The sequence below is a fragment of the Panthera leo genome, chromosome A1 (assembly GCF_018350215.1).
Source record: "Panthera leo isolate Ple1 chromosome A1, P.leo_Ple1_pat1.1, whole genome shotgun sequence".
Lineage (NCBI taxonomy): Eukaryota > Metazoa > Chordata > Mammalia > Carnivora > Felidae > Panthera > Panthera leo.
Window position 1 is genome coordinate 124,388,416 of NC_056679.1, and position 24,788 is coordinate 124,413,203.

General features: G+C 38.0%; 1 protein-coding gene across 1 annotated transcript in view; it reads right to left on the reverse strand.

Moving 5' to 3' along the window:
* Window positions 1-24,788, reverse strand: part of ANKRD55 (ankyrin repeat domain 55) — a 590,869-nt gene that overhangs the window by 57,886 nt on the left and 508,195 nt on the right. Inside the window, exon 12 of the mRNA XM_042939212.1 lies at window positions 10,408-10,530. Within this exon, the coding sequence (XP_042795146.1) occupies window positions 10,408-10,530 (123 nt within the window). The remainder of the gene's footprint in view (window positions 1-10,407; window positions 10,531-24,788) is intronic.

Consider the following 24,788-nt stretch of genomic DNA (forward strand, 5'->3'; position numbering starts at 1 on the left):
TGCTCATCATGAGGAGTGTACTCTTTAATCTCCATCTCCAGAATTGTGATGCCCCCAACTATGCTTTTCTTTTTCAAGATTGCTTTGGTTATTTAGGGTCTTTTGTGGTTCCATACAAATTTTACAGTTGTTTGTTCTGGTTCTCTGAAAAATGCTGTTGGTGTTTTGATAGGGATTGCATTAAATGTATCAATTACATTGGATAGTATGGACATTTAACAATGTTTGTTCTTCTAGTCCATGAGCATGGAATGTCTTTCCATTTCTTTGTGTCATCTTTAATTTCTTTCATCAGTGTTTTATAATTTTCAGAGTATAGGTCTTTCACCTCTTTGGTTAGGTTTATTCTTAGGTATTTTATGGTTTTTGATGCAATTGTAAGTGGGATTGCTATCTTAATTTCTCTTTCTGCTGTTCATTATTGTCGTAGAGAAATTCAATAGACTTCTGCACATTGATTTTGCATCCTGTGACTTTACTGAATCATGTATCAGTTCTAGAAGTTTTTTGGTGGAGTCTATTGGGTTTTCTCTCTATATATAGTATTGCGTCATCTGCAAATAATAAAAGTTTTACTTCTTCCTTACTGATTTGGATACCTTACTTCTTTTACTCTTCTGATCATTGTAGCTGGGACTTCCAGTAGTATGTTGAATAGAAGTGGTGAGAATGGACATCCTTGTCTTATTCCTAACCTTAGGGGAAAAGGTCTCAGTTTTCCCCCATTGAGGACAATGTTAGCTGTGGGTTTTTCACAGATGGCCTTCATTATGTTGAAGTATGTTCCCTCTAAACCTACTTTGTTGAGGGTTTTTATCATGAATGGGTATTGTACTTTGTCAAATGCTTTTCCTGAATCTTACTGAAATGATCATACGGTTCTTATTCTTTCTCTTATTGTATGTGATGTGTCATGTTGATTGATTTGTGCATATTGAACCATCCTTGCAACCCAGGAATAAATCTACTTGATTATGGATGATTTTTTTTAACATGTTATTGAATTAGGTTTGCTAGTATTTTATTAAAGATTTTTGCATCTATGTTCATGAGGGATACTGGCCTGTAGTTCTCTTTTTTTTAATGGTGTCTTTATCCAGTTTTGGTATCAGTATAATGCTGGCTTCATAGAATTAATTTGGAAGTTTTCTTTCCTTTACTATTTTTGGGAACAATTTGAGAAGAATAGGTATTAACTTTTCTTTAAATGTCTGGTAGAATTTGCCTGTGAAGCCCTCTGGTCCTAGATATTTGTTTGTTGGGAGTTTTTTGATTACTGATTCCATTTCTTTGCTGGTTATTAGTTTGTTCAAATTTTCTGTTTCTTTCTGTTATAGTTTTGGTAGTTTATATGTTTCTAGGAATTTATCTATTTCTTCTGTGTTGTTCAAATTGTCGGCATATAGTTTTTCATAATATTCTCTTACAATTGTTTGTATTTCTGAGGTGTTTGTTGTTATTCTCCTCTCTCATTTATTATTTTACTTGACTATTTTCACATTCTTTCTTGGTAAGTCTGGTTAGAGGTTTATCAATTTATTTATTTATTTTTCAAAGAATCAGTTCCTGGTTTTATTGATTTGTTCTATTGTCTTTTTTTTTTTTTTAGTTTCTATATCATTTATTTCTTCTCTAATCTTTATTATTATCCTCTCCTTCCTTCTAGTGGCTTTAGGTTTTGTTTATTATTCTTTTTCTAGCTCCCTTAGATGTAGGGTTAGGTTGTTTATTTGAGATTTTTCTTGCTTCTTGAGGTAGACCTGTGTTGCTACTTATAGCAACCATTTTTGCTGCATCCCAAAGGCTTTGGACCACTGTGTTTTAATTTTCATTTGTTTCCATGTACTGTTTAATTTCTTCTTATATTTCCTGGTTGACCCATTCATTGTTTAATAGCATGTTATTAAAAAAAATAGCATGTTATTTAACTGCCATGTATTTCTGGTCCTTCCAGATTTTTTCTAGTGGTTGATTTCTAGTTTCATAGCATTGGGGTCAGAAAAGACATATGGTATGACTTTTTCTTGAATTTGTTAAGACTTGTTTTTTGGCCTAATATGTGATCTTTTCTGGAGAATGTTACATGTGCACTTGAAAAGAATGGGTATTCTGCTGTTTTAGAATGTAATGTTCTAAATATATCTGTTAAATCCATCTGGCCCAGTGTGTCATTCAAAGCCGTTATTTCCTATTTTCTGTTTAGATGATCTGTCCATTGATGTAAGTGGGGTTAACATCCCCTAGTATTATTGTATTATTATCAATCAGTTCCTTTCTGTTTGTTAGTAACTGTCTTATGTATTTGGTTGCTCCTATGTTGGGTGTGTAAATACTTACTTATAATTGTTTCATCTTCTTGTTGGCTTGTTCCTTTTATTATTATATAGTGTCCTTTATCTGTTGTTACAGTTATTTATTTATTTATTTATTTAATATTTATTTTTGAGAGACAGAGAGAGACAGTGTGTGAGTGGGGGAGCGGCAGAGAGAGAAGGAGACACAGAATCCAAAGCAGGCTCTAGGCCCTGAGCTGTCAGCACAGAGCCCAATCTGGGGTTCGAACCCATGAATTGTGAGATCATGTCCTGAGCTGAAGTTGGACGCTTAACTGACTGAGACACTCAGGTGCCCCCAATCGTTGTTTTAAGGTCTAGTTTGATATATGTACTGCTACTTTGGCCTTCTTTTCACATCTATTTGCATGATAGATGTTTCTCCATCCCCTCATTTTTCACTCTGCAGGTGTCTTTAGGTCTGAAAAGAGTCTCTTGTAGGCAACATATAGATGGGTCTTGTGTGTTTTTTTTTATCCATTCTATTGCCCTATGTCTTTTGATTGCAGTGTTTAGTCCATTTACATTCAAAGTAATTATTGATAGATATGTATTTATTGCCTTTTTATTTCTTGTTTTGTAGTTGTTTCTGAAGATTTTCTCTGATCTTTTCTGGTCTTTCTCTCATGTTTTGCTGATTTTCTTTAGTGATATATTTGGATTTGTTTCTCTTTATACTTTGTATGTTTATTAGTGGCTTTTGATATATGGTTTGATATATAGGTTTGTTTATAACCTCTTATGCATATCATATAGCAGTCTATATTAATTTGATGGTCATTTAAGTTTAAATCCATTCTTTTCCCTTCTCCTCCCCCTTTTAGATATATGTTACTATATTTTACATCCTTTGTTTTTGTGAGTTTTTTTACTTTTTTTTTTTACAGAAATATTCACTTACTGCTTTTGTGTTTCCTGCCTTTATACTGTCACTTTTGGTCTCTTTTTCATTTAGAGTCACCTTTAATATTTCTTGCAGGGCTGGTTTAGTGATCATGAAAGGTTTTGTCTCGGAAATGCTTTATCTCTTCTTCTGTTCTCTTGCTGCTTTCAGAATTTTCTCTTTATCCTTGTATTGCCAGTTTCACTATGATATGTCATGCAGAAGATCGATTCAAGTTACGTCTGAAGGGAGTTCTCTGTGCCTCTTGGATTTCAATGCCTTTTTCCTTCCCCAGTTCAGGGAAGTTCTCAGCTATGATTTCTTCAAGTACACCTTCAGCACCTTTCCCTCTCTCTTCCTCCTCTGGGATACCAATTATGCGTATATTATTTCTTTTTAGTGTATCACTTAGTTCTCTAATTTTGCCCTCATACTCCTGGATTTTTTTATCTCTCTTTCTCTCAGCTTCCTCTTTTTCCATAACTTTATCTTCTAGTTCACCTATTCTCTCCTCTGCCTCTTCAAGCCGAGCTGTCGTCGTTTCCATTTTGTTTTGCATTTCGTTTAAAGCGTTTTTCAGCTCCTCGTGACTGTTCCTTAGTCCCTTGATCTCTGTAGCAAGAGATTCTCTGCTGTCCTCTATACTGTTTTCAAGCCCAGCGATTAATTTTATGACTATTATTCTAAATTCACTTTCTGTTATATTATTTAAATCCTTTTTGATCAGTTCATTAGCTGTTGTTATTTCCTGGAGATTCTTCTGAGGGGAATTCTTCCGTTTGGTCATTTTGGATAGTCCCTGGAGTGGTGAGGACCTGCAGGGCACTTCCCCTGTGCTGTGGTGTATAACTGGAGTTGGTGGGCGGGGCCGCAGTCCAACCTGATGTCTGCCCCCAGCCCACTGGTGTGTGCCTTCTCTTCCCCTCTCCTAGGGGCGGGATTCACTGTGGGGTGGCGTGGCCCATCTGGGCTACTTGCACACTGCCAGGCTTGTGGTGCTGGGGACCTGGCATATTAGCTGGGGTGGGTAGGCAAGGTGCACGGGGGCAGGAGGGGCAGGCTTAGCTCCCTTCTCCTTAGGTGATCCACTTCAGGAGGGGCCCTGTGGCAGCGGGAGGGAGTCAGATCCGCTGCCGGAGGTTTGGCTCCGCAGAAGCACAGAGTTGGGTGTTTGCGCAGAGCGAGCAAGTTCCCTGGCAGGAACTGGTTCCCTTTGGGATTTTGGCTGGGGGATGGGCGAGGGAGCTGGCGCTGGCGAGCGCCTTTGTTCCCCACCAAACTGAGCTCTGCCGTCCGGGGGCTCAGCAGCTCTCCCTCCATTTGTCCTCCAGCCTTCGCGCTTTCTGAGCAGAGCTGTTAACTTATGACCTCCCAGACGCTAAATCGTGCTTGCTGTCGAACACACTCCATCCGGCCCCTCTGCTTTTGCCAGCCAGACTCGGGGGCTCTGCTTGGCTGGCAGGCTGCCCCTCCGCCCCGGCTCCCTCCCGCCAGTCCGTGGAGCGCGCACCGCCTCGCCACCCTTCCTACCCTCTTCCGTGGGCCTCTCGTCTGCGCTTGGCTCCGGAGACTCCGTTCTGCTAATCCTCTGGCGGTTTTCTGGGTTATTTAGGCAGGTGTAGGTGGAATCTAAGTGATCAGCAGGACGCGCGGTGAGCCCAGCGTCCTCCTATGCCGCCATCTTCCTATCCTCCTCCTCTTCTTCTGTTCTCAATGATAGCCTGCTGGATAGAGTATTGTTGGCTGCAGATTCAGCACTTTGAACATATTATGCCATTCCCTTCTGTCTTGCAAAGTTTCTGTTGAGAAATCTCCCATGAGCCTTTTGGGCTTTTCCATGTAGGTTACTGACTTCTTCTGTCTTGCTGCTTTTAAGATTTTTTTCTTTATCACTATATTTTGTAAATGTTATCATACATCTTAGTTTGTTGATTTTGATGGGAATTCTCTATGCTTCCTAGATATAAATATCTCCTTTCTTCACTGATAAGGAAAGTTTTCAGCTATTATTTCTTCAAAGAAAATTTCTGCCCCCTTTTCTCTCTTCTTCTTCTGGGGTTCCTGTAATACAAATGTTACTATGTTTAATGGAGTCACTGAGTATTCTTATGATTATTGCTTTAAATTCTCTATCAGGCATTTTACTTAAAAATGTTTCATTTAGATCTCTGGCTTTGGCCCTGTTCTGTTCTTTCAGTTGGGATGAATTTCTCTGTCTCCTCATTTTGTCTACCTCTCTGTGTCTGTTTCTGTGTCTTAAGAATGTCAGCTATGTCTTTTGTTATTGAAAGTAGTAACTTTATGAAAAGGAGGTCCTGGAGTGCCCTGCAGTGTAGTGTCCCCTGTTCATCAAGACCTGGCACTTCAGGAGAGTATCCTATGTGTGCTGCTTATGCCTTGCTATTGCATCTGAGTCACTTTTCCTTTCAGTACAGTTGTCTGCACTGACTCTGCCGGCTGTGGACCGTGCTAGCTCTCTGTGATGTTAGTGGACCCAGGCAGAGCAGCTCTGAGGGTGCATGCTCCCTGGGGAACTTGGGAGCAGGGTGGCAGTATTAGCAAAATTTGTGTTGGGCCACTAGGCCTATGCTGGATCACCTCAACTGCTGTGGTGGCTGCAAGCTCTGCACTACATGGCAGGGGGCATGTGGCTGGGTGCTGTGCTGTTGCTGGGCAGGGCTCTAGATAGCAGTTGTTCACCTGGTGGCTGGGTGGGGCATGTGTGTACTTTTAACAAAATTTGCCTTGAGCCTGGGCCAAGGCTATAAATGTCCGTGCAGCCCCACCTCCCCCAGGTGGCTCTGTGTTTATGCTGGGGGGCAGGGGAGGAAAATGGTGCCTGCAAGTCCCTCATTTTCAGAGAAGTCCCCCAGTGTGCTCAGAAATCAGTATGAACAGATCTGTCTCCCATGTGTCCTGGTGTTATGTAAATTCCAGTTTTTTTGTTGTCTCTCCATGTAGTCCACTATCTCTTTAAGGGCAGAAACCCAGCTATCATTCACTCTCCCAGCTCACCCAGAGCTGAGTCAGCTGACTTTTAAAGCTCCAGGCTCCAAGTCCCACTGTTTTTAAAAACTCACAGAATTCAGCCCTTCTAGTTTTTGAAGAAAAAACATTATGGGTATCAGTCTTCCTCATGTGATCACCTTGGTGCAAGGGCCTGTTTCTCTGCCCTCTCCCTGCAGTGCACAACTCCCTCCCTCCTGCAGGGAGCTTCCTTCCCCCCTTCTGATCTTCCTAAACTTTCAGGTGCAGTTTCTTCTCTATATTTAGTTTTTAAATTTGTTCTGCCAGTCTTTGGATCATTCTCCAGTTTATTGACTTGGATATGGATGATATCTAGTTGTAAATGTGGGATGGGGTGAGCTCAGTTTCCTCATACTCCTCCATCTTCCCAAGATCTCCTGCTTGCTTTATTCTTTTTCAAAATTGATTTAACTATACTACTTCCTTTGCCTTTTTATATAAATTTTAGATAATTTTGTATATATCTACAAAAAATCTTGCTGGGATTTGATAGAAATTGCATTAAATCTGCACATGAATTTGAAAAGCACTGCATATTTGCTATCTTCAGTCTTTTAATCCATGAGCATGGCATATCTCTCCATTTATTTAGATCTCCTTTGATTTCTTTCACTGGCATTTTATAATTTCCAGTATACAAGTCTTACATGTATTTTGTTATATTCACACCTAACTATTCTTTGTTGAGTGATTTTAAATAGCATTTTAATTTTAATTGTGGATTCCATGTGTTCATTTCTGGTATACAGGAATATAATTTGTTTTTCTGGATTGATTTTATATCCTGTGACCTGTATCCTGAACTCAGTTGTAGAAGTTTTTCTTGGTAGCCTCCTTAGTATTTTCTATGTGTAAAATCAAGCTGTGCAAAAAGAGACATTATTAGTTTTTCATTTTAAATAGATACGCCTTTATTATCTTTTCTTGCCTTTTTGTACTGGCTAGAACTTTCACCACTATGCTGAATATAAGAGTGGACATTTTTACTTTGTTCCTGATCTTAGGTGTAAAGCATTCAGACTTTTTTACCATTAGGTAAAATGTTAGCTCTAGCTTTTTGGTTTTTTTGTTTTTGTTTTATAGATACTCTATCAAATTGAGGAATTTCCCCTCTATTCCTATTTTTCTGAGAGTTTTTAATCATAAATGTATGTAAAATTTTGTCAAATACTTTTCTGCATTCATGGGTATAATTGTGTGATTTTTCTTCTTTAGCTGGTTAATATGGTGGATTACATTGATTGATTTTGAAATATTGAACCTCACATCCCTACAACAAATCCCACTTGGTCATGGTATATAAATCTTGTTATATATTACTGAATTATATTTGCTAATATTTTACTAAGGCTTTCTTTATCTACATTCATGAGGAGGATCAGTCTGTAGGTTAATTTTTTACATCATCTTTTATATCATCTGGTTTTAATATCAGGGTAATACTAGCTTTATAAATATAACTGAAAAGAGTTTCCTTCCCATATGTTCTGGGAGAGATTATTTACAATTGGTGTTAACTATTATTTAAAACTTTGTAGGAGTTTCTAGGGAAACTATCTAGGCCCGAACATTTCTTTTTCTGGGAATTTAAAAATAATGAATGTACTTTCCTTAATATTTGTAGAGGCATTCAAATAGTCTATTTCCTATTGGATAAGTTGTGGTAGTTTATCTTTATGGAAGAATCGACCCATTTAATCCAAATAGTTAAATATATGGGTGTAGAGGTTTTGTTTGTTTGTTTGTTTTTTGAAATTCCTTTTTATTGGTTAGATGTCTGCAGGGTCTATAGTGATATCTTTGGTTTCACTCCTGACAGTGGTCATTTGTGACTTCTTTCATTTTTTGTCTGTTTTTTTATTGCTAGAATTTTGTCAATTTTATTGATGTTTTCAAAGAATCAGTTCCTTGCTTCAGTGATTTTCTTTACTGTTGTCTATTTTCAATTACCCTTATTTCTATTCTTTCTTTATTAGTTCTTTCCTTTGGGTTTATTTTGTTCTTTTTTTAAGTTCTTGGGGTAAGAACTTACATTATTGACTGATATTTTTCCTCTTTTCTAATGAATGTATTTAGTGTCATACATTTCCTTCAGCATTGCTTTGCCTGTGTCACACAAATTCTAAGATATATTTTCACTTCCACTCATAGGCAGGACAAGCTAGGATTGAACCCAAACAGTCTGGCTCTTGCACTTATCACAAAAGTAGTATCAAACATTTGTCTCTCCTCACTTCCCATTATTAGCCATGAAGCAGATGTACAAGTAAATCTCCTTTAAAAAGAAACAAGCAAACAAATAAACAAAAAAACTACTATTGATAAGTTAGGGACAACTACTCACTTTACAAAACATTTTGCTGTCATGATAAGGGATTCTCAAGCTCTTCATGGGGCAGGTACACTGGTTAAAAGTCATTAATGACACAAGTACTAAGACAGAAAAAACAATGATAGAACTTTTTATTATGGGGTGCCTGGGTGGCAGTCGGTTGAGCATCTGTCTTTGGCTCAGGTCATGATCTCACGGTTTATGAGTTGGAGACCTGCACTGGGCTCTCTGCTGTCAGCACAGAGCCCACTTTGGATCCTCTGTCTCCCTCTCTCTCTGCTCCTTCCCCACTTGCACTCTCTCTCAAAAATAAATAAACATTAAAAAAAAACCCAAACACTTTTGTTATAGTCCCACAAGTCCCTGATGCTCTTTTTTTTTTTTTTTTTTTTTTTTTTTTTTTAGCCTATTTTCTTTCAGTTGTTCAGATTGGCTCATTTCTATCATTCTATTTTTAAGTTTGTTGATCCTTTCCCTCTGCTTCCTCACTCTGCTGCTGAGTTTATTTACGGAGTTTTTAATTGTGATTATTTTATTTTTCAGTTTAAATATTTTCCATTTAGTTCTTCTTTATATCATCTATTTCTTTGTTTAAGCTTCCTATTTCTTCATTTGTTTCAAGCATGTTTGTAATTGTTCATTGAAGTATTTTTTTTTTCATGACCTCTTCAAAATCTGTCAGGTAATTCTAACATCTATTATCTCAGTTTTGTATCTATTGATTATCTTTTTTCATTCAGTTTGAGATCTTCCTGTTTCTTGATATAACAAATTGTTTTTTATTGAAATCTGGACATTTGGAATATTGTGTTGAGTTGCTTAATCTTACTTAAACCCTCTATTTTAGCTGGCTTTCCCTGACAATGCTCCAAAGGGGGAGAAGGTATGTAATTGTGACCTCATTATTGCCAGGTCCAAGTTCCCTATTTAGCTTCCATTGACATTTGAGGGAGAAGATTCTTCATTACTGGGTGGGAGTACTGGCAACTAGGGGGAGGGAGGCTCACTAGTTGGGGTGGAGGTCCAAGATCTCTACTAGGTCTTTGCTGGAATAATGAGCCTAAAGCCACAGGTTCTCATTTGTCTGTTTTTTGTGTGATGTTTGGTTGGAGTAGACTCATTACTGTCTACAAGTTTTCTGTGTTGCTATGTGGTACCTTTCCTGGTTCTTTGGCTAGAGGGAAGGCTTTTGTTGGGGCTTTGTTGTTTTTTTTGTTTTTGTTTTTTTTTTGGTCTGTGACTGTTGGCCCTTCTGAGCTGTTGGATTCTTCAACTCCAAGTTGGGATATAAGAGGCAAAAAAGAAAACCTAAGAAACTTACCACAGTGTTATTCCTTGGGTCACATGGTCCCAGCTGGTCTGTCATTTTCTCTCCACCTTCGGGAGTGTTCTTATGTTTATATTATATACAACATCCAGGATTTTTAGTTATATTTAGCAGGAGGAATAGAGAAACAAGTACATCTACTCCATCTTCTGAGAAGCAGGTCTTTGCTTCTGGCTTTAATAGTCATACTTTCCCAACATCCACTGCTACCAAAAATAGCCCTCTTTCTATATTCCTTTTTTAACTACTTGGTGTGTCTACTTTAGTCATTCATACAAATAAGTTGAAAATAAATCTAAATCAACTAGATTCATTATACGAAGTGGTGTAAAAAAAATTGGAAGATTTGTGTCCAAGACCATCATTTAAAGACAAGCCACTCCTTGTCCCTCCAGTACCAAATGGCCTGTTAGATGTAATTTTAACAGTGCTCACCTCTGAAGACCATCTCTAAAAGAATAGAGAAGAACATTCTGCAGGCTTCAAAAATGCATAAATAGCTCACCTTCACTGTCACAGCATTCTAGGATGGAAGGGTCTTCACGAATTACTGAGGTCAGAGCATTGACATCTCCATTAGAAGCTGCCTGATAAACCATGGTCAGGTCAACTTCCTCAGATGAGTCACCTTCATGAATCAAAAAGAGATACACTTAGTGTGTGTAGCAAATTCACTGAAAGAATAACAACACCCACAACATCGCACATACAAGTGACTCATGAAAACTTCTTTAATGAATCTGAGCAGGAGCCTGAGTCATCCTCTTATAAGCAACCTATTGAGGTTCTGAAGAAAGGTAGACCCCTGTGGGTCATGTTGTAACATTACCATATATTGGGAAGGAGTCTGAGGGATTAGGTGTCCTCTGAGATTTTCTGACTCTTTCCAGGCCTTCAGGCTTCTCAAAATCAGTGAGACTAGAAAGGAAAATGGGACCCTCATGTTGGTTCTAGGCTCCCCTCTGATCTGAAACATGATAAATTTGTTAAACTCAGTGAATCAGTTTACCTACCTCTGATAGAGATATTGCATTATTTTCTGTTCTTCTGACATCCTCTCCACTCTATTCCCCTCAGCTGTGTTCCCTGAGGGCTGATGCTTGCTGACTACTTCACCCAGGTACCCTCCCTCTTTGGCTTGCCCATAGGAGACACTGGCAAGAGACTGGTAGGGAGAAGGGAAAGAGGTAGGGAATTTCTTTCTGCCTTTCCCTGGTGTAGTGTCTAATAGTAGCTGCTGCTCTCCCACCAGGATGTTCCTCCTCCCCAGAACCAGCTCCTGGTGGACTCCCTTTGGTAACAAACACCATTCTCGCCACCCTGCCGCATCTCTGCCGCAAACTTCTTCATTTGAATCAGCTGGGGTTACATGACATGCTGTTTCCAGAAAGAAGAGACCTGTATGCAATTGCTTTGAATTTGGTAGCCACCTGTACTATACCTTTGTGCAAGACTAAACCAATTGAACCAACTAATAGTACTGCCAAAAGTGACAACAGAACTGTGGGTCAAGTGACCCTAGGGGAGCACCGTAAGGGCTGGGAGCTTTAGTGAGGTGCTATGCAGAGTCCTTCTACTTTTACAATTTCCCCCCATACATAGCCATTATTCAGGGAAAATATATGTAAGAAAAGTTTTTTAAATTGTGTTTTTTCTATGAATGTGGACATTGCACCAGAAATACTTTACAGTTCTAATATATCTTTAGTTGGCAGTGATCCTAACCTATTGGCTGGGTTTCTCTGCCCCAGTACCTCTGGGAAGTGATTAGTGATTTTTTAACCAGTTGACCTGTCCCAGATGGAGCTTGTTATTGCAAATGGTTCACTTACGACAACAAGCTGCTTTGTAAAGTGAGCGGTTCCCTAATTTATCCACAGTAAATTTGTTGTAGGTGGTGGTGTTTTTAAAGCAGGCTCACCTGCGCATTTGCCTGGGGGCTGGAAATAGGAGATGAGAGATGTCAGGGTCAAATGTCCCCTCTGCCATAAGAACTCTGCAGCCACACAGCTTGGGTTCAAGTCCTGGTTTTTACTAACTAGCTCTGTGAATTTGGGAAATTACCCGCTCTGGGCCTGTTTCCTTGTTTCTAAAATGGAGATGATGATGATGATGATGATGACGACAACCACCTATGTCATAAAGTTGTCGTCAGGAATAAGTGAATTAATACTTAATCCTATGTGCTTTTAGAACAGAGAATAGCATGTAGTAGACACTATATATACTTTGCTACTACTACTTTTGTTTTGTGCATGTGTGTGTTTGTGTTTAGGAAATATGAGAAATCTGGAACAAATAGAGAAGAAGGCCTCTTTTTGATGATGGCTAGATAAAGAATTCATACTTTGCACAGAACATTTACTCTACTGGAAGCCCTCCTAGGAGTCTAGGAATTTTTTAAAGGTTGATAATGATGTCTTTGGGCCCCAAAATAGGGCTCACACTTGAGGACAATGATGGGCCTGGTATCTGGTTATATGACCACATCCAAAGATGCTGGTAATGTCACCTCAGAAAGAAGATCTTGGTGTTGGGCTGTGAAGCTCTGTGTTAACAGCATGTTTATATCTTATATAACATGTTTATAATACATATATACACATGATTATAATATGTTCAATATTGAGTGCAATCAAATCTGTAAGGCACATTCATCATACTGTTGAGCACGTACAGTTGAGAGAAACAAGGAATTCACTGCTTGATAGAATTAGAATCCCCAAAATAACTTTCCAAGAGGATTCTAATAAGATTGTATTTAATAGGAATAAACACAGGGCAATGTATCCTAGTTTTAAAACACTCAGTTGGACTTATTAAAGGGTGGCTGACTTTACAGTTATTGTTGCTCAAAACCCCCTCAGCATACAGGTGACCTTAACCTGAGCATTCTCTAGGGATCAGCTCCTCTCCACTTTTGGACCATGGGCTGATTCAGTGGAGTTGACAACATCCCTGATCAGGGGCAGAACACATGACCTAGAAATAAGTAACTCAGCACCAGCATTATCTGGCCACAGAGATTGTTGGTTCAGGAACGTGACCCAATCAGAGGCCATGGATGGCAATATGCTTTGATCAGAATTGCTGGGAGCAATACTGTTACTTTATTCCACCACCCATGAACTTGTGAGAGACTGGGAGGCATCTTATGGGTGTAGAGACTATCTAAGAATAAAGAAAACACAAGGAGCAAAGCAGAGTTCTACAAAAAGAAGGAAATAATTGAGACCTGGTGACATCATTTGAACTCCTGAATCAAGCCACACTTCAAGTCCCCACCATTAAATTTAAATGTGCCAATAAATTCTTTTTTTGTTTGTCAGTTTGCATAGTTTGTGTATTTGCTTTTTCCTTTTAATCACTGAAAGAATTCTAAGAGCTAAAAAGGTTTTAGCAATGGCACATCAGTTAAGAACTTAGGGGTTTAGCTTCATAGTTTGCTTTGTAGGAATGAACAGTGTGATGAACTAGTAGGAGCTTTGGCTGTATTATTAATCGTTTAGCAAACAGATTGAAGGAGGTGATAGGCTTTTCTGTTCTTAACTGGTCAGTGTCATGTTGAGATCTATGGCCTGTGTGTGGATTAAATGGGCTATTAGTGGTTGGAGAACATTCAGAGTGACCAGAATGGGGTATGTATGGATTTCATTCATGTCACTTGAGGAACATTTGAAGAAATAGATGTCTTTACACCAGAGATTATTCCAATGGGTCATGATAGCAGCCTTCAGATATTTGAAGATTTTTTTAATTAAAAAATTGTGGTGAAAAATATGTAACAAAGAATTTACCATTTCAATGTTTTTTGTTTGTTTTGAGAGAGAGAGAGAGAGAGCGAGAGAGGGACAGAGAGAGAGAAGGAGAGAAGCGGAGCTCACCTGATGTGGGACTCGAACTCAGAACAGTGAAATCATGACTGAGTCAAAATCAGATGCTCAACTGACAGAGCCACCCAGGTACCCTCCATTTCAACCCTTTTTAAATGTGCAGTTCAGGGTCATTATGTACATTCACAGTGTTGTGCAACCATCACCATCAATCATTTCCAGAACTCTTTTCATCTTCCAGAATTCAAACTCTGTACCCATTAAAATAGTAACTCCTGACTCATCTCTCATACCAGCCCCTGTACTACCATTCCACTTTTACCATTCACTTTCTGTGAATGTGACTACTCTAGGAATCTCATACAAGTGGAATTGACAGTGTTTGTGCTTTTGTGACTCGCTTATTTTACTTAGCATAATGTCCCAAGGTTGATCCATGTTGTAGCATGTGTCATAATTTCCTTCTTTTTCAAGGTTGAATAATACTCTATGTTTAGACCACATGTAGTTTATTAATTTATCCACTGATGGATATTTGGGCTGTTTCTACCTTTTGGCTATTGCAAATAATGTTATCATGAATATGCTTACTCAAATATCTCTTTGAAACCCTGATTTCAATTCTTTGGGGTATAAACTTAAAAGTGGAGTTGCTGGATCATATGATAATTTTATTAAACAATTTTTAAGAACCGTCATAATGTTTCCCACAGTGGCTGCACCATTTTATATTCCTGCCAGCACCACAGAAGGTTTCTAATATTCCTATGATCTTACTGACACTTGTTATTTCCTGTTATCGTTTGATGTGTTTGTTTTAATAGTACATAGTCTAATGGTTGTGAGGTGATATCTCATGATTTTGATTTGCATGTCCCAATTATTAGTCACTTTGAATATCTTTTCATGTACTTATTGGCTATCTGTATATCTTCCTTGGAGAAATATCTCCTTAAGTCCTTTGTCCATTTTTTAATCAGGTTGTTTGTGTTTTGGCGTTAAGTTATAAAAATTCTTTATACATTCTGGATATTAACCCCTTATCAATTTATGATTTACATATATCTTCTCTCATTATGTGGATTGCCTTTTCATTCTGCCGATCATGTCCCTTGATACGCAAAAGCTTTTAACTCTGATGTAGTTCAACTTGTCTACTTTTTCTTTTGTTGTCTATACATTTGTCATCATATCCAAGAAATCACTGTCAAATTTAATGTCACAGAGCTTTTACCCTATAATTTTTTCTAAGATTTTTATAGTTTTAGGTCTTATGTTTGTAACTTTCATCGATTTTGAGTTAATTTTTGTATATGGTGTTAAGGTAAGGGTCTGATTTTTCTTCTTTTACGTATGACTATCCAATTATTCCAGCACTATTCTTCCCCATTGAATGGTCATGGCACCCTTGTTGAAAATCAGTTGATTTATATGTCTGGGATTATTTTTAGGCTCACAGTTCTGTTACATGGATCTATATGCCTGACTTTATGTTAGTACTACAGAGTTTTGATTACTGTAGCTTTGTAGTATATTTTGAAATCTGGAAGTGTTGAAACCTCCAACTTTATTTTTCTTTTGTAAGATTATTTTGGCTGTTTGGGACTCCTTGAGATTCCACATGGCTTTTTAGGATTGATTTTTCTGCTTCTACAAAAATAGAAAAAAATTTTTGACTGAAGGTCACAAAACCATTTATATGCAGAAGATCTACGTAAACAATAAATTCTTCTTTCTCTTCTTTCCTTATCTAATATTTTTCTATCTAGTATAATTGGAATTTTGATCAAGATTGCATTGAATCTGTGGATTTCTTTGGGTAGCACTGACATCTCAACAATATTATCTTCTAATCCATGAAATGCAGGATGTCTTCCCATTTATTAGTGTCTTCTTTAATTCCTTTCAGCAATGTTTTGTAGTTTTCAGTGTGTAAGTCTTTAGCATCCTTGGTTAAGTGTATTCCTAAATATTTTATTTTATTTTTTGATGCTGTTGTAAATAGAGCTGTTTTTCAAACAAGTTGTTTTTTTTTTTTTAATTTGCATCCAAATTAGTTAGCATATAGTGCAGCAATGATTTCAGGAGTAGATTCCTTAATGCCCCTTATCCATTTAGCCCTTCCCCCCTCCCACAACCCCTCCAGTAACCCTCTGTTTGTTCTCCATATTTATGAGTCTCTTATGATTTGTCCCCCTCCCTGTTCTTATATTATTTTTGTTTCCCTTCCCTTATGTTCATCTGTTTTGTCTCTTAAAGTCCTCATATGAGTGAAGTCATATGATATTTGTCTTTCTCTGATTAATTTCACTTAGCATAATACCCTCCAGTTCCATCCACATAGTTGCAAATGGTGAGATTTCATTCTTTTTGATTGCCGACTAACACTCCATTCTATATCTATCTATCTATCTATCTATCTATCTATAGATATACATACCACATCTTCTTTATCCATTCATCCATTGATGGACATTTGGGCTCTTTCCATACTTTGGCTATGGTTGATAGTGCTGCTATAAACATTGGGGTGCATTTGCCCCTTCAAAACAGCACACCCGTATCTCTTGGATAAATATCTCATAGTGCAATTGCTAGGTCGTAGGGTAGTTCTATTTTTAATTTTTTGAGGAACCTCCATACTGTTTTCCAGAGTGGCTGCACCAGCTTGCATTCCCATCAAACAAGTTTTTAAGCAAAGAATTTTATGGTTAAATTGTTTCATGGAACCCCAGCAGTTAGAAATAGCAGTGAGTGACAATGACAGAGAAAAGGGTATTTTAAATGTTAAAGCACTGTAAAAATATTATGGGCCACCTCAAGAGGTAGTGAGTTTCCTGACACTGAAGATGGCCAATGCTGGCTGGATAGCCACCAAAGAAGTGTACTGTAGAAGGAATTCAGCAGCATGAGGCATAGCACAAGGGAACAGGAAGATGTATGAGGCAGAAGAAAACCTACTTCAGAGTTCCTTCTAGCCTTGAGTTGTCATACTCAACCACTGAGCCATTAAGAAACAGGAAATGAAGGGGTTTATGCAGAGGATGTGTAGAAATAGCCAATTTAAGTTGTGGTCAATGAAAATAATTAGCTGTAAACTTAAGACTATACAAAGAAATCCTGTGAAAATGAGAAAGGGTGATGTAGAAATAGTAAGTATAAGGAGAAGGATGAATGATGGTCCTTAATGAATCTAAAAGAGAAGAAATTTTTTTTCTACTGAAGGTCACAAAACCATTTATATGCAGAAGATCTAAATAAACCAGCAATACATGAACTCTTTCTTCTTTCCTTCCTTCTTGGCTTACCTGTTTATCGATGTATCTATCATCTACCTATTTTTCTACCTAGTATCATCTAACTACATCCAGCACATGGTTTGAATGGGTCTTGCATCTCTAATTGTGTGAAAGTAAAACAGACAGACTTATGTATGGGTGCATAAAGAGAAATTCCAGAATTCACACAGAGGGGGAGAGACTGAAAGTAGATAAAATGGAAAAGAGACAAATAGGAAGAAAGAAGCGTGTGAATAGATGTAGATTATGTTTTATAAAAAGGATATTGTTGTATATGTATAAACATGAAATATGGAAGATTGGAAGAATATGCATCAAAAAGACAACAGAGATCATGTCTTGGATATTCTTTAGAAATTTCTATATTTTCCAAATTCTCTAGATGAGTTTATGTTTTTAAAAATTATTGAAGTAAGTCAAGTCTTTTCCTTAACTGCTGAGGGGTATGTCTTATAAGCTTTACACGTGCTACTACTGGGGCACCTGGGTGGCTCAGTCAATTAAGCATCTGACTTTGGCTTAGGTCAGGATCTCACTGCTCATGAGTTCGAGCTCCGTGTTGGGCTCTATGCTTACAGCTTGCAGCTCTGAGCCTGCTTTGGATTCTGTATCTCTGCCTCTCCCCACTCACTTGCTCATGTGTTCTCTCTCTCTCAAATATAAACAAACATTAAAAAAATACTTTAATAACATGATATTACTAAATGGGTAAACAGAGCCTAGTTATGTATATAACTGAGAAAACAAGTCCTGGATATTCGACAAAGTACTGAAAAAGAAAAAAATATATATGTCTTTTTCTAATTCTGCCCTTTACAAATACCCTAGATTTAAAAAACAGGTACAGGGGCACCTGGGTGCAGTTGGTTAAGCATCTGAATTCGGCTCAGGTCATGATCTCATAGTTTGTGAGTTTGAGCCCCACATGGGACTCCACACTGGCAGTGCGGAGCATGCTTGGGATTCTTGCTCTCTCCTCTTTCTCGGTCCCTCCCCTGCCTGTGCTCAATCTCTCTCTCTCAAAATAAATAAATAAATAAATAAATAAATAAATAAAACCAGATACATATTTTAAAATTGTATCAATTTTTACCTAAAAACTGGAAGGATAGGCACTCTTATAATTATCTATTTCCCTTATTTTTCATGGTTAAAAACGCTGAAAGTTTTCTGGAGGTATCACAAATTGTCTACCTAATCTTAAGTGCCTACCTTTTTAATAGTGGCACTTGTTGTGTTTCTTTGAATCTCAGACATATGACAGGCTACTAGAAATGTTTGGGATTAGAGGATCTTCCTCAGAATTTCTCAGATTTACACAAATGTAGGCCCCTTTTCTAGTTCTGTCCTTGAGTTATTATGGAGGAGTTTCTTGGGAAAGCCATTGCCTGCATCAGTTACTGGCTTATTTTATTGAAATTTACCTAGAGGTCAGTTTGACACTTGATCTGCTTAAGCTGTGACCGTTTTGTGGAAGAGTCAGGTCAATGTGAAAATAGATTAGCTATTGCAGTTTCAAGAGTCTAAAGAATGGTCTTGAGAGGTTTTCTTCACTTCATTCTATCCTGAGGATGCTTGGGTGGATCACCCACTCTAGAATCACCATGAAGTCTAGATCCAACAGAGGACTTTGTAGATCTTTCTTAAACTGTTCCTTGCAGTGGAATCGATTGCCTGTGAGGAATTGAAGTGTAATCACTCATCCATTTACTCAACATCTACCCTTAGGCTAGTGAAATTGCTGGGACAAAGGCTGTAGAGTCTCTGTGTTTAAGAAACACACACCCTAGTGGGAATACAAATGTGCAATTGACAACAGAAATATACCAGTGCTATGGCAGGATGAAGAATCACTTAAATGAATAGTTTCTTGGGCATTCTCCTAATTCAGATCCCTCTCTCCTCCTGCAGGATTATCCTGGGTGTTTTAGGGATAGTAGAGAAATTGCATTTTGGGAGCTGCCTGGAATGACTTATCCATAAAGTGGTGAGGCCTTTCTAATTTTAGGAAGGATGCCAGGCCTACACTGTACCCTGATGGCTCCATGTGACAATGTTGCCACCCACTGGTGATGAAGAGTCTCTGTGGGCCTTGACCTGGTCCCTAAACTAGAATGGTGTCAGTCCTGCTGGACAGAATTAAAAGTCAGTCTGGAAGTCTTTGGAAGTACAGAAACAAGTTTAAAATCATTGATACATGGAATTGAAACAGAAGTAGTTTCATACAACTCATTATATATGTCATGTGACACACTGCATACTTACTTGGAGGCAACATAGAAAAACCATAAGGTCATAGACCCAACCTCCAGAGTTTGAACCCTAGCACTGCCACTTACCTGCTGGCTGTGTGACCTTGGGTGCAGTGCTAAACCTCTCTATTCATATTCTTCACTTGTCAAATGGGTGAGAAAGTAATTACCTGGTAAGGCTGTCTGGAGAGCTAAATAAGTTAATCCATGTAAGGTGCTTATAGTAATGCCTGCACAGAGTAAGCACTGAAACCATGTCAATTATTAATATTAATTCTTTAGTGTAGCTAGTACTCTCTGTATTCTATGTCCTTAATGACACCCTTTGCATTGCTGGGCAGGCTACAGAGATCTTGTGAGCTGAAACATTTTGGTATTTCTCCCGTGTTTTCCTCCAGTCCCTCAGGGTGTATTGGCTGAAGCTTTAACAGTGTTTTATAAAGTACCAGTCATATGAAAGGAGGAAAAAGAGTTTCTTTCTAACATTTTAAAGAGAAGAATAGCTCCAAATTTTCTGCATATGCCAGCTGAGAGAACAAGTACTCAAAGCAACTTTCATGCCCTGGGAGTAGAAAAGGAGATTTCATTCTGTGGGGAGGAAGTCTTGCAACAATATTATCTCTAGGGTAAATATCTGGCCACCATCAGACCTTTCTTAATAACTAGATTTGTGATGTAGCACATGTTGTGTTTCTTTGAATCTCAGCAGCACTGTGTTCCTCGGGGTGCTTCTTCTGACCTGTGAATGTCATTTCACAGTTGGCATCTCTATTGGACCTGGGGTCGTGGTGAGGTGGGGTCTGGGGGCACTGGAAAATGGAATTTGCTATTTTAAGGAGCATGTCTGTGTTGAACTTCAATAGTGATGCCTCTCTAGAATGTATTTTCGTAGAATGAACTTTCATTTTAATAATACTAATTCTTAAGAAGAACTGAATTTTCAATGCATAGGGCTTTCAGTATCCGTTCAATGAATGGATTGATTGAGTGATTTAGCATGCATTTTCAATGGGGTTTCTCAGCCACTGGAGTCTTGTGGACATCTTGATGTTAAAATACTGTGCCAGTAAGTTCTCTGGCAATTAGGCAGGTATAAATTTTAAATGAATTTTATGAAGGACTGTGCTAGCTTAGTTGGCCTTTGGAAATTGCAAAGGAAGCCAAGTGTTGTTATTCAACCACCCTTCCTTCAATACCCCTAACTCTTTTGTAGATCAAATACATCCCTCAACCTATCTTTTTCACTTTCCAAAAATGGGAGGTGTATACATCAAGTATTTGTCATTTTACCTGGGGACTCTGGGAGGTGAGGAATTGGTGAAAAGTCAGAGTGTGTTAGCTGAGGGAAGACATGAGCACCATTTTCAAATACTGGAAAACCGGAAGAGGATTTCGATTTGTTTTCTGTGGATGCGCAGGGAGAACTAGTGGTGGGTAGTTTCTGGTGAGTAGAAATTGACCTAATTGAGACTTCAAATAATTAGAGCTATTCAAAACTAGAAGAGCTTATCTTGTGAGCTAGTGTGCTTCTCATCACTACCCAAGTTTAAGTGGGTTCTGACCAACAAAGCTTGGGATGCTGTTAATTAGATACCTGTGCTGAATAGAATGTTGGCCGCTAAGGTTCCTTTCATGATTGAGGTTCTACATGTCTTTCTCACTTCTGTGGAGAACCAAATAACAAATCACCTACTGTTGATGAATAATGACTATTGGGCTGGAAGGGGTTTGGAGAAGGAGGTCTTCCTTGGGTCCTCTAAAAGACATTTTTCAAGTGGCCCTCTACTGTAGCCACTTAAAAAATGCTCCTAGTGCCTTGATTTCCTGAAAACAGTTTAAGAAAACAAATTTAGTTTGTCTGTTCCAGCGTCAGAGATTGAACAAGTCTGTCACTCTGTAGTCCCTTTGCTTTGCATTGTTCCTGAAGCCTTGTTGCAGACACATTCTGTCAGCTGGTCTTCCATGGATGTCCTTGTTGTCTTGACTTCTCTTTCTCCCTCTTTATCAATAGTTAATTCAGATTGGACATGATCTCTTACTTATTTAAATTTTCTTTAAATTTGAACTGACCCTGAAAATTTCTACACTTGCTTTCTGTCCACAGTCACAAATTGACAATAAGTTCCTGAATGGCTGTCTCATGTGTTTTTAAAGATGTCTGTTCCTGCCATGGTTTCGTTGTTGTGTAATAAAAGGCAGAGCATAAAACCAAACCTAGTGAATAATCACTCTTTACATGTCTGTACTAGAATTTTGGTAGTATAGTTTTACCTTTATTACAGGAGAAAAAAATCTCTAACATTAGATAGTAGAAGCTAGAGTAGTGTTGGATGTATTGTAGATACTTGATAATTATGTGTTTATATGATTGCATCAGCATATTCTTTTCCATTTGGCAAGTTGAACAGAGTGCATATAAGAACTGAAGTCTCATTTTTCATAATCCTTGGGAAGAGAGTTATGAAAAGTAGTGAAAGAAGGAGTCTTCTCCTTTAAATAATTTTGTAAGGCTTATCACTAGGATTTTAAGTGGAGTTAAATGAACAGCTTCTGTCAACTATCAATTATTATAGATGTATGGTTAAAGTAAGGCTGGTTTATACTGTATTATCATAACTTTATACATTTAATATTATGAGATCTAAAACAGTGGCAACAGAAATGACCTCTCAGTAACTAAGAGATGTGAATTCTCACTTAAATCTGAATCTCATAAAGAATCCTCTTTTTGAACAATGAGCATATTATCCAAGTGTGTTACTGTGAACCTATTTGGGTTCAGCTGCCTATTTTGTGAAATTAGAGGTTGACTATATCCTTGGATCTCAACACTGGCTAAACATTAGAGTCACCTCGGGAGCTTAAAAAAAAAACTGATGTTCAAATGCTATCCCCAGATATTTTGATTCAATTGATCTATCATTTTATGTTATTTTATTTATAATATTCTCTTGCTTTGTAAAAACTACAAAATACAGATGAAAAGAAGAAAATACATCCTCAAAGATAATCACCATTAAGATGTTGATGTGTTGTATGTAGTTAACTTATGCGACACAATGGGCTTCCTTCCCACCTCTTCCTTCCTGGAACCTCTGTTCCTCTACCTTCCTGTATAATGTAATGAGGGGGTATGGAGAAATGCTAGCAAGAGCAGAAGCCTGTGAGCCTGAAGGATCTGGTTGCTTCAGAATGAGAAATTGTGAGAGCCTCTGCCCTTTCCATCTTCTCCTTCAAAATCTCAACCGTCTCTTGCTCCCCATTCTGCACTCAAAATGGGTATGACTGAAAATGAGTGGTGACCCAACTCACAGGCTATATAAATGAGAGGGCAGACTCCTGAGGAGCAAGCAAAGGGGATAAAAGATCCAAAAATTGTGAGGCCAGGAGGCAAAAAAAACCAGGAGGGACAAAGTCCTAGAAGGTGCTATAGCACCCTGAGGTACTAAGCCTCAGGGATAAGGACAGTGACTTTCATGCCTGTGGCTGCTGGTGGGACAGGACTAGCTGGCCAAGCTAGCCATACAACTCTTTAATCTCTCACACTGTGATCTTTCCATGGTTGGAATACAATGATAGAACCTGAAAAAAAATGACTAAAAGATTTTCTAAGACAGTGTGAGTTTGGCTAACAATAAGGGCATTTTGTTACTTATTTACTAAGTGAATCTCTGTCTCCCCTTCCCCACCCCAATTCCCCTTCCACAATAAGACACCAGGTCAAGGGTCTATTTTAAGAGGTCTGTATTAAGAATATCTAACAACTGGTTTATCAGAGCCTCCATCAGAATGGAAACAAGCCTAACAGCTGGAGTGGGATCTATAACTTTTTAGCTGCTAAATTGTGGGTAATGTGTTTGTGTTCCTAGGGAATGATTGGTACAGAAGGATGGATGGTCCCTATTGATCAGAGGGCACAGAGGTATTTTAATATTGTAACAAAATCAATGACTAACAGTCCTGAGCATAGTCCTGCACTTACACATATCTATTTATTCATTATTAAATGAGATTATGCTATACATGTAATTTTTATTTTTGCCCCTTTTCATTTAATATTTGATCATAAATGTTTTCCCATGTCCTAAGGCAAGATTTTAAAATGTTATTTATAAAATGTGGCATAAATCCCATTGACTCAACTTAGCCATAATTGATTTGATCCTTTTATTATCATAGGACATTTAAATTTTTTCTTTTTGGAGAATCAAAGGTTCTGTAGCTATTCCAAATAATGCCATGATATTCTTGCTTATATATCTTTTTCCACGTCTTTGATTATTTGCTGTGGACATATTCCTAGAAGTGAACGTGGGAGTCAATTCATTGACTCTTTGTTAAATTGGCCTCCCCAAGCAGGCTTTGACAGCACACCACTTCATCTTTCTTTTTAAAAAATTTTCTTTTAACGTTTATTTATTTTTTGAGACAGAGAGAGACAGAGCATGAACGAGGGAGGGGCAGAGAGAGAGGGAGACACAGAATCGGAAGCAGGCTCCAGGCTCTGAGCCATCAGCCCAGAGCCCGACGCGGGGCTCGAACTCACGGACTGCGAGATGGTGACCTGAGTTGAAGTCAGATGCTTAACCAACTGAGCCAGCCAGGCGCCCCACTTCATCTTTCTTAATGATAGTGTACATTATTATTTAAAAAAAATGAATGTTGATGTGAAAGATGGAAAATAATATATAATTTTCAATGGCCATTTATTTACTCTTCCTGAGAGGAAGTTTTTTCATATGTTTATGGCCATTTTATCATTTAATGGTGTCCTTATATCTTATTATTTCAAGGCATTTATCTTTATCTAATTAATTTGCAATACTTTTATATACAGTAAGTACACTAGCTTTTCACCTGTTACCTATGCTTCAGTTATTTTCCCTGTTTGCCACTTAAGTTCTCAGGTGCTTTGTTGGTTCTTGAAAAATACATCTTCAAAATTCATGGATATTGCATTTTAAAAATTTATTTCATTGCTTTTATGATTAGAGAGGTCAGAAGTTGTGGGACCTTAGACTTATATGTATGTTAACAGTTAACACTTAACTATAATTAATATGGAATTTCTAAACTTTATTTTTGTATACTACAATGTTTTCCCAAAGAGTCAATTATTGGATAATTTTCCGTTTCCTTCCTAATTTGTAATGGCAACCTTATCATATACTAAATCATTATTAACTCCTTACAGGAGGCTCTTCCTACCTTCCGTTCACTGCAACTGTGGCTTGGAAAGCAGAACCCTAGAACTGCCCTCTCTGCAGTGGTGCACACATGAACTTGGGGAGATAGCCAAGGTGCACCTCAGGCACATTCCAAAGAGTCCTGTGGTCAGTCTGCAGTCAATGTTCTTAGCTTTTTTATGTTTCTAGCAGAGTTTTGAATTCTAGAAATTTTGGTAGCTTATTCGGAGGAACTGAAAAACTCAGAACACCCCTAGAGTTAGTGAAAACTATTATACGACCACTTCTACAGCATAACAATGTCTCCAGTCACTAT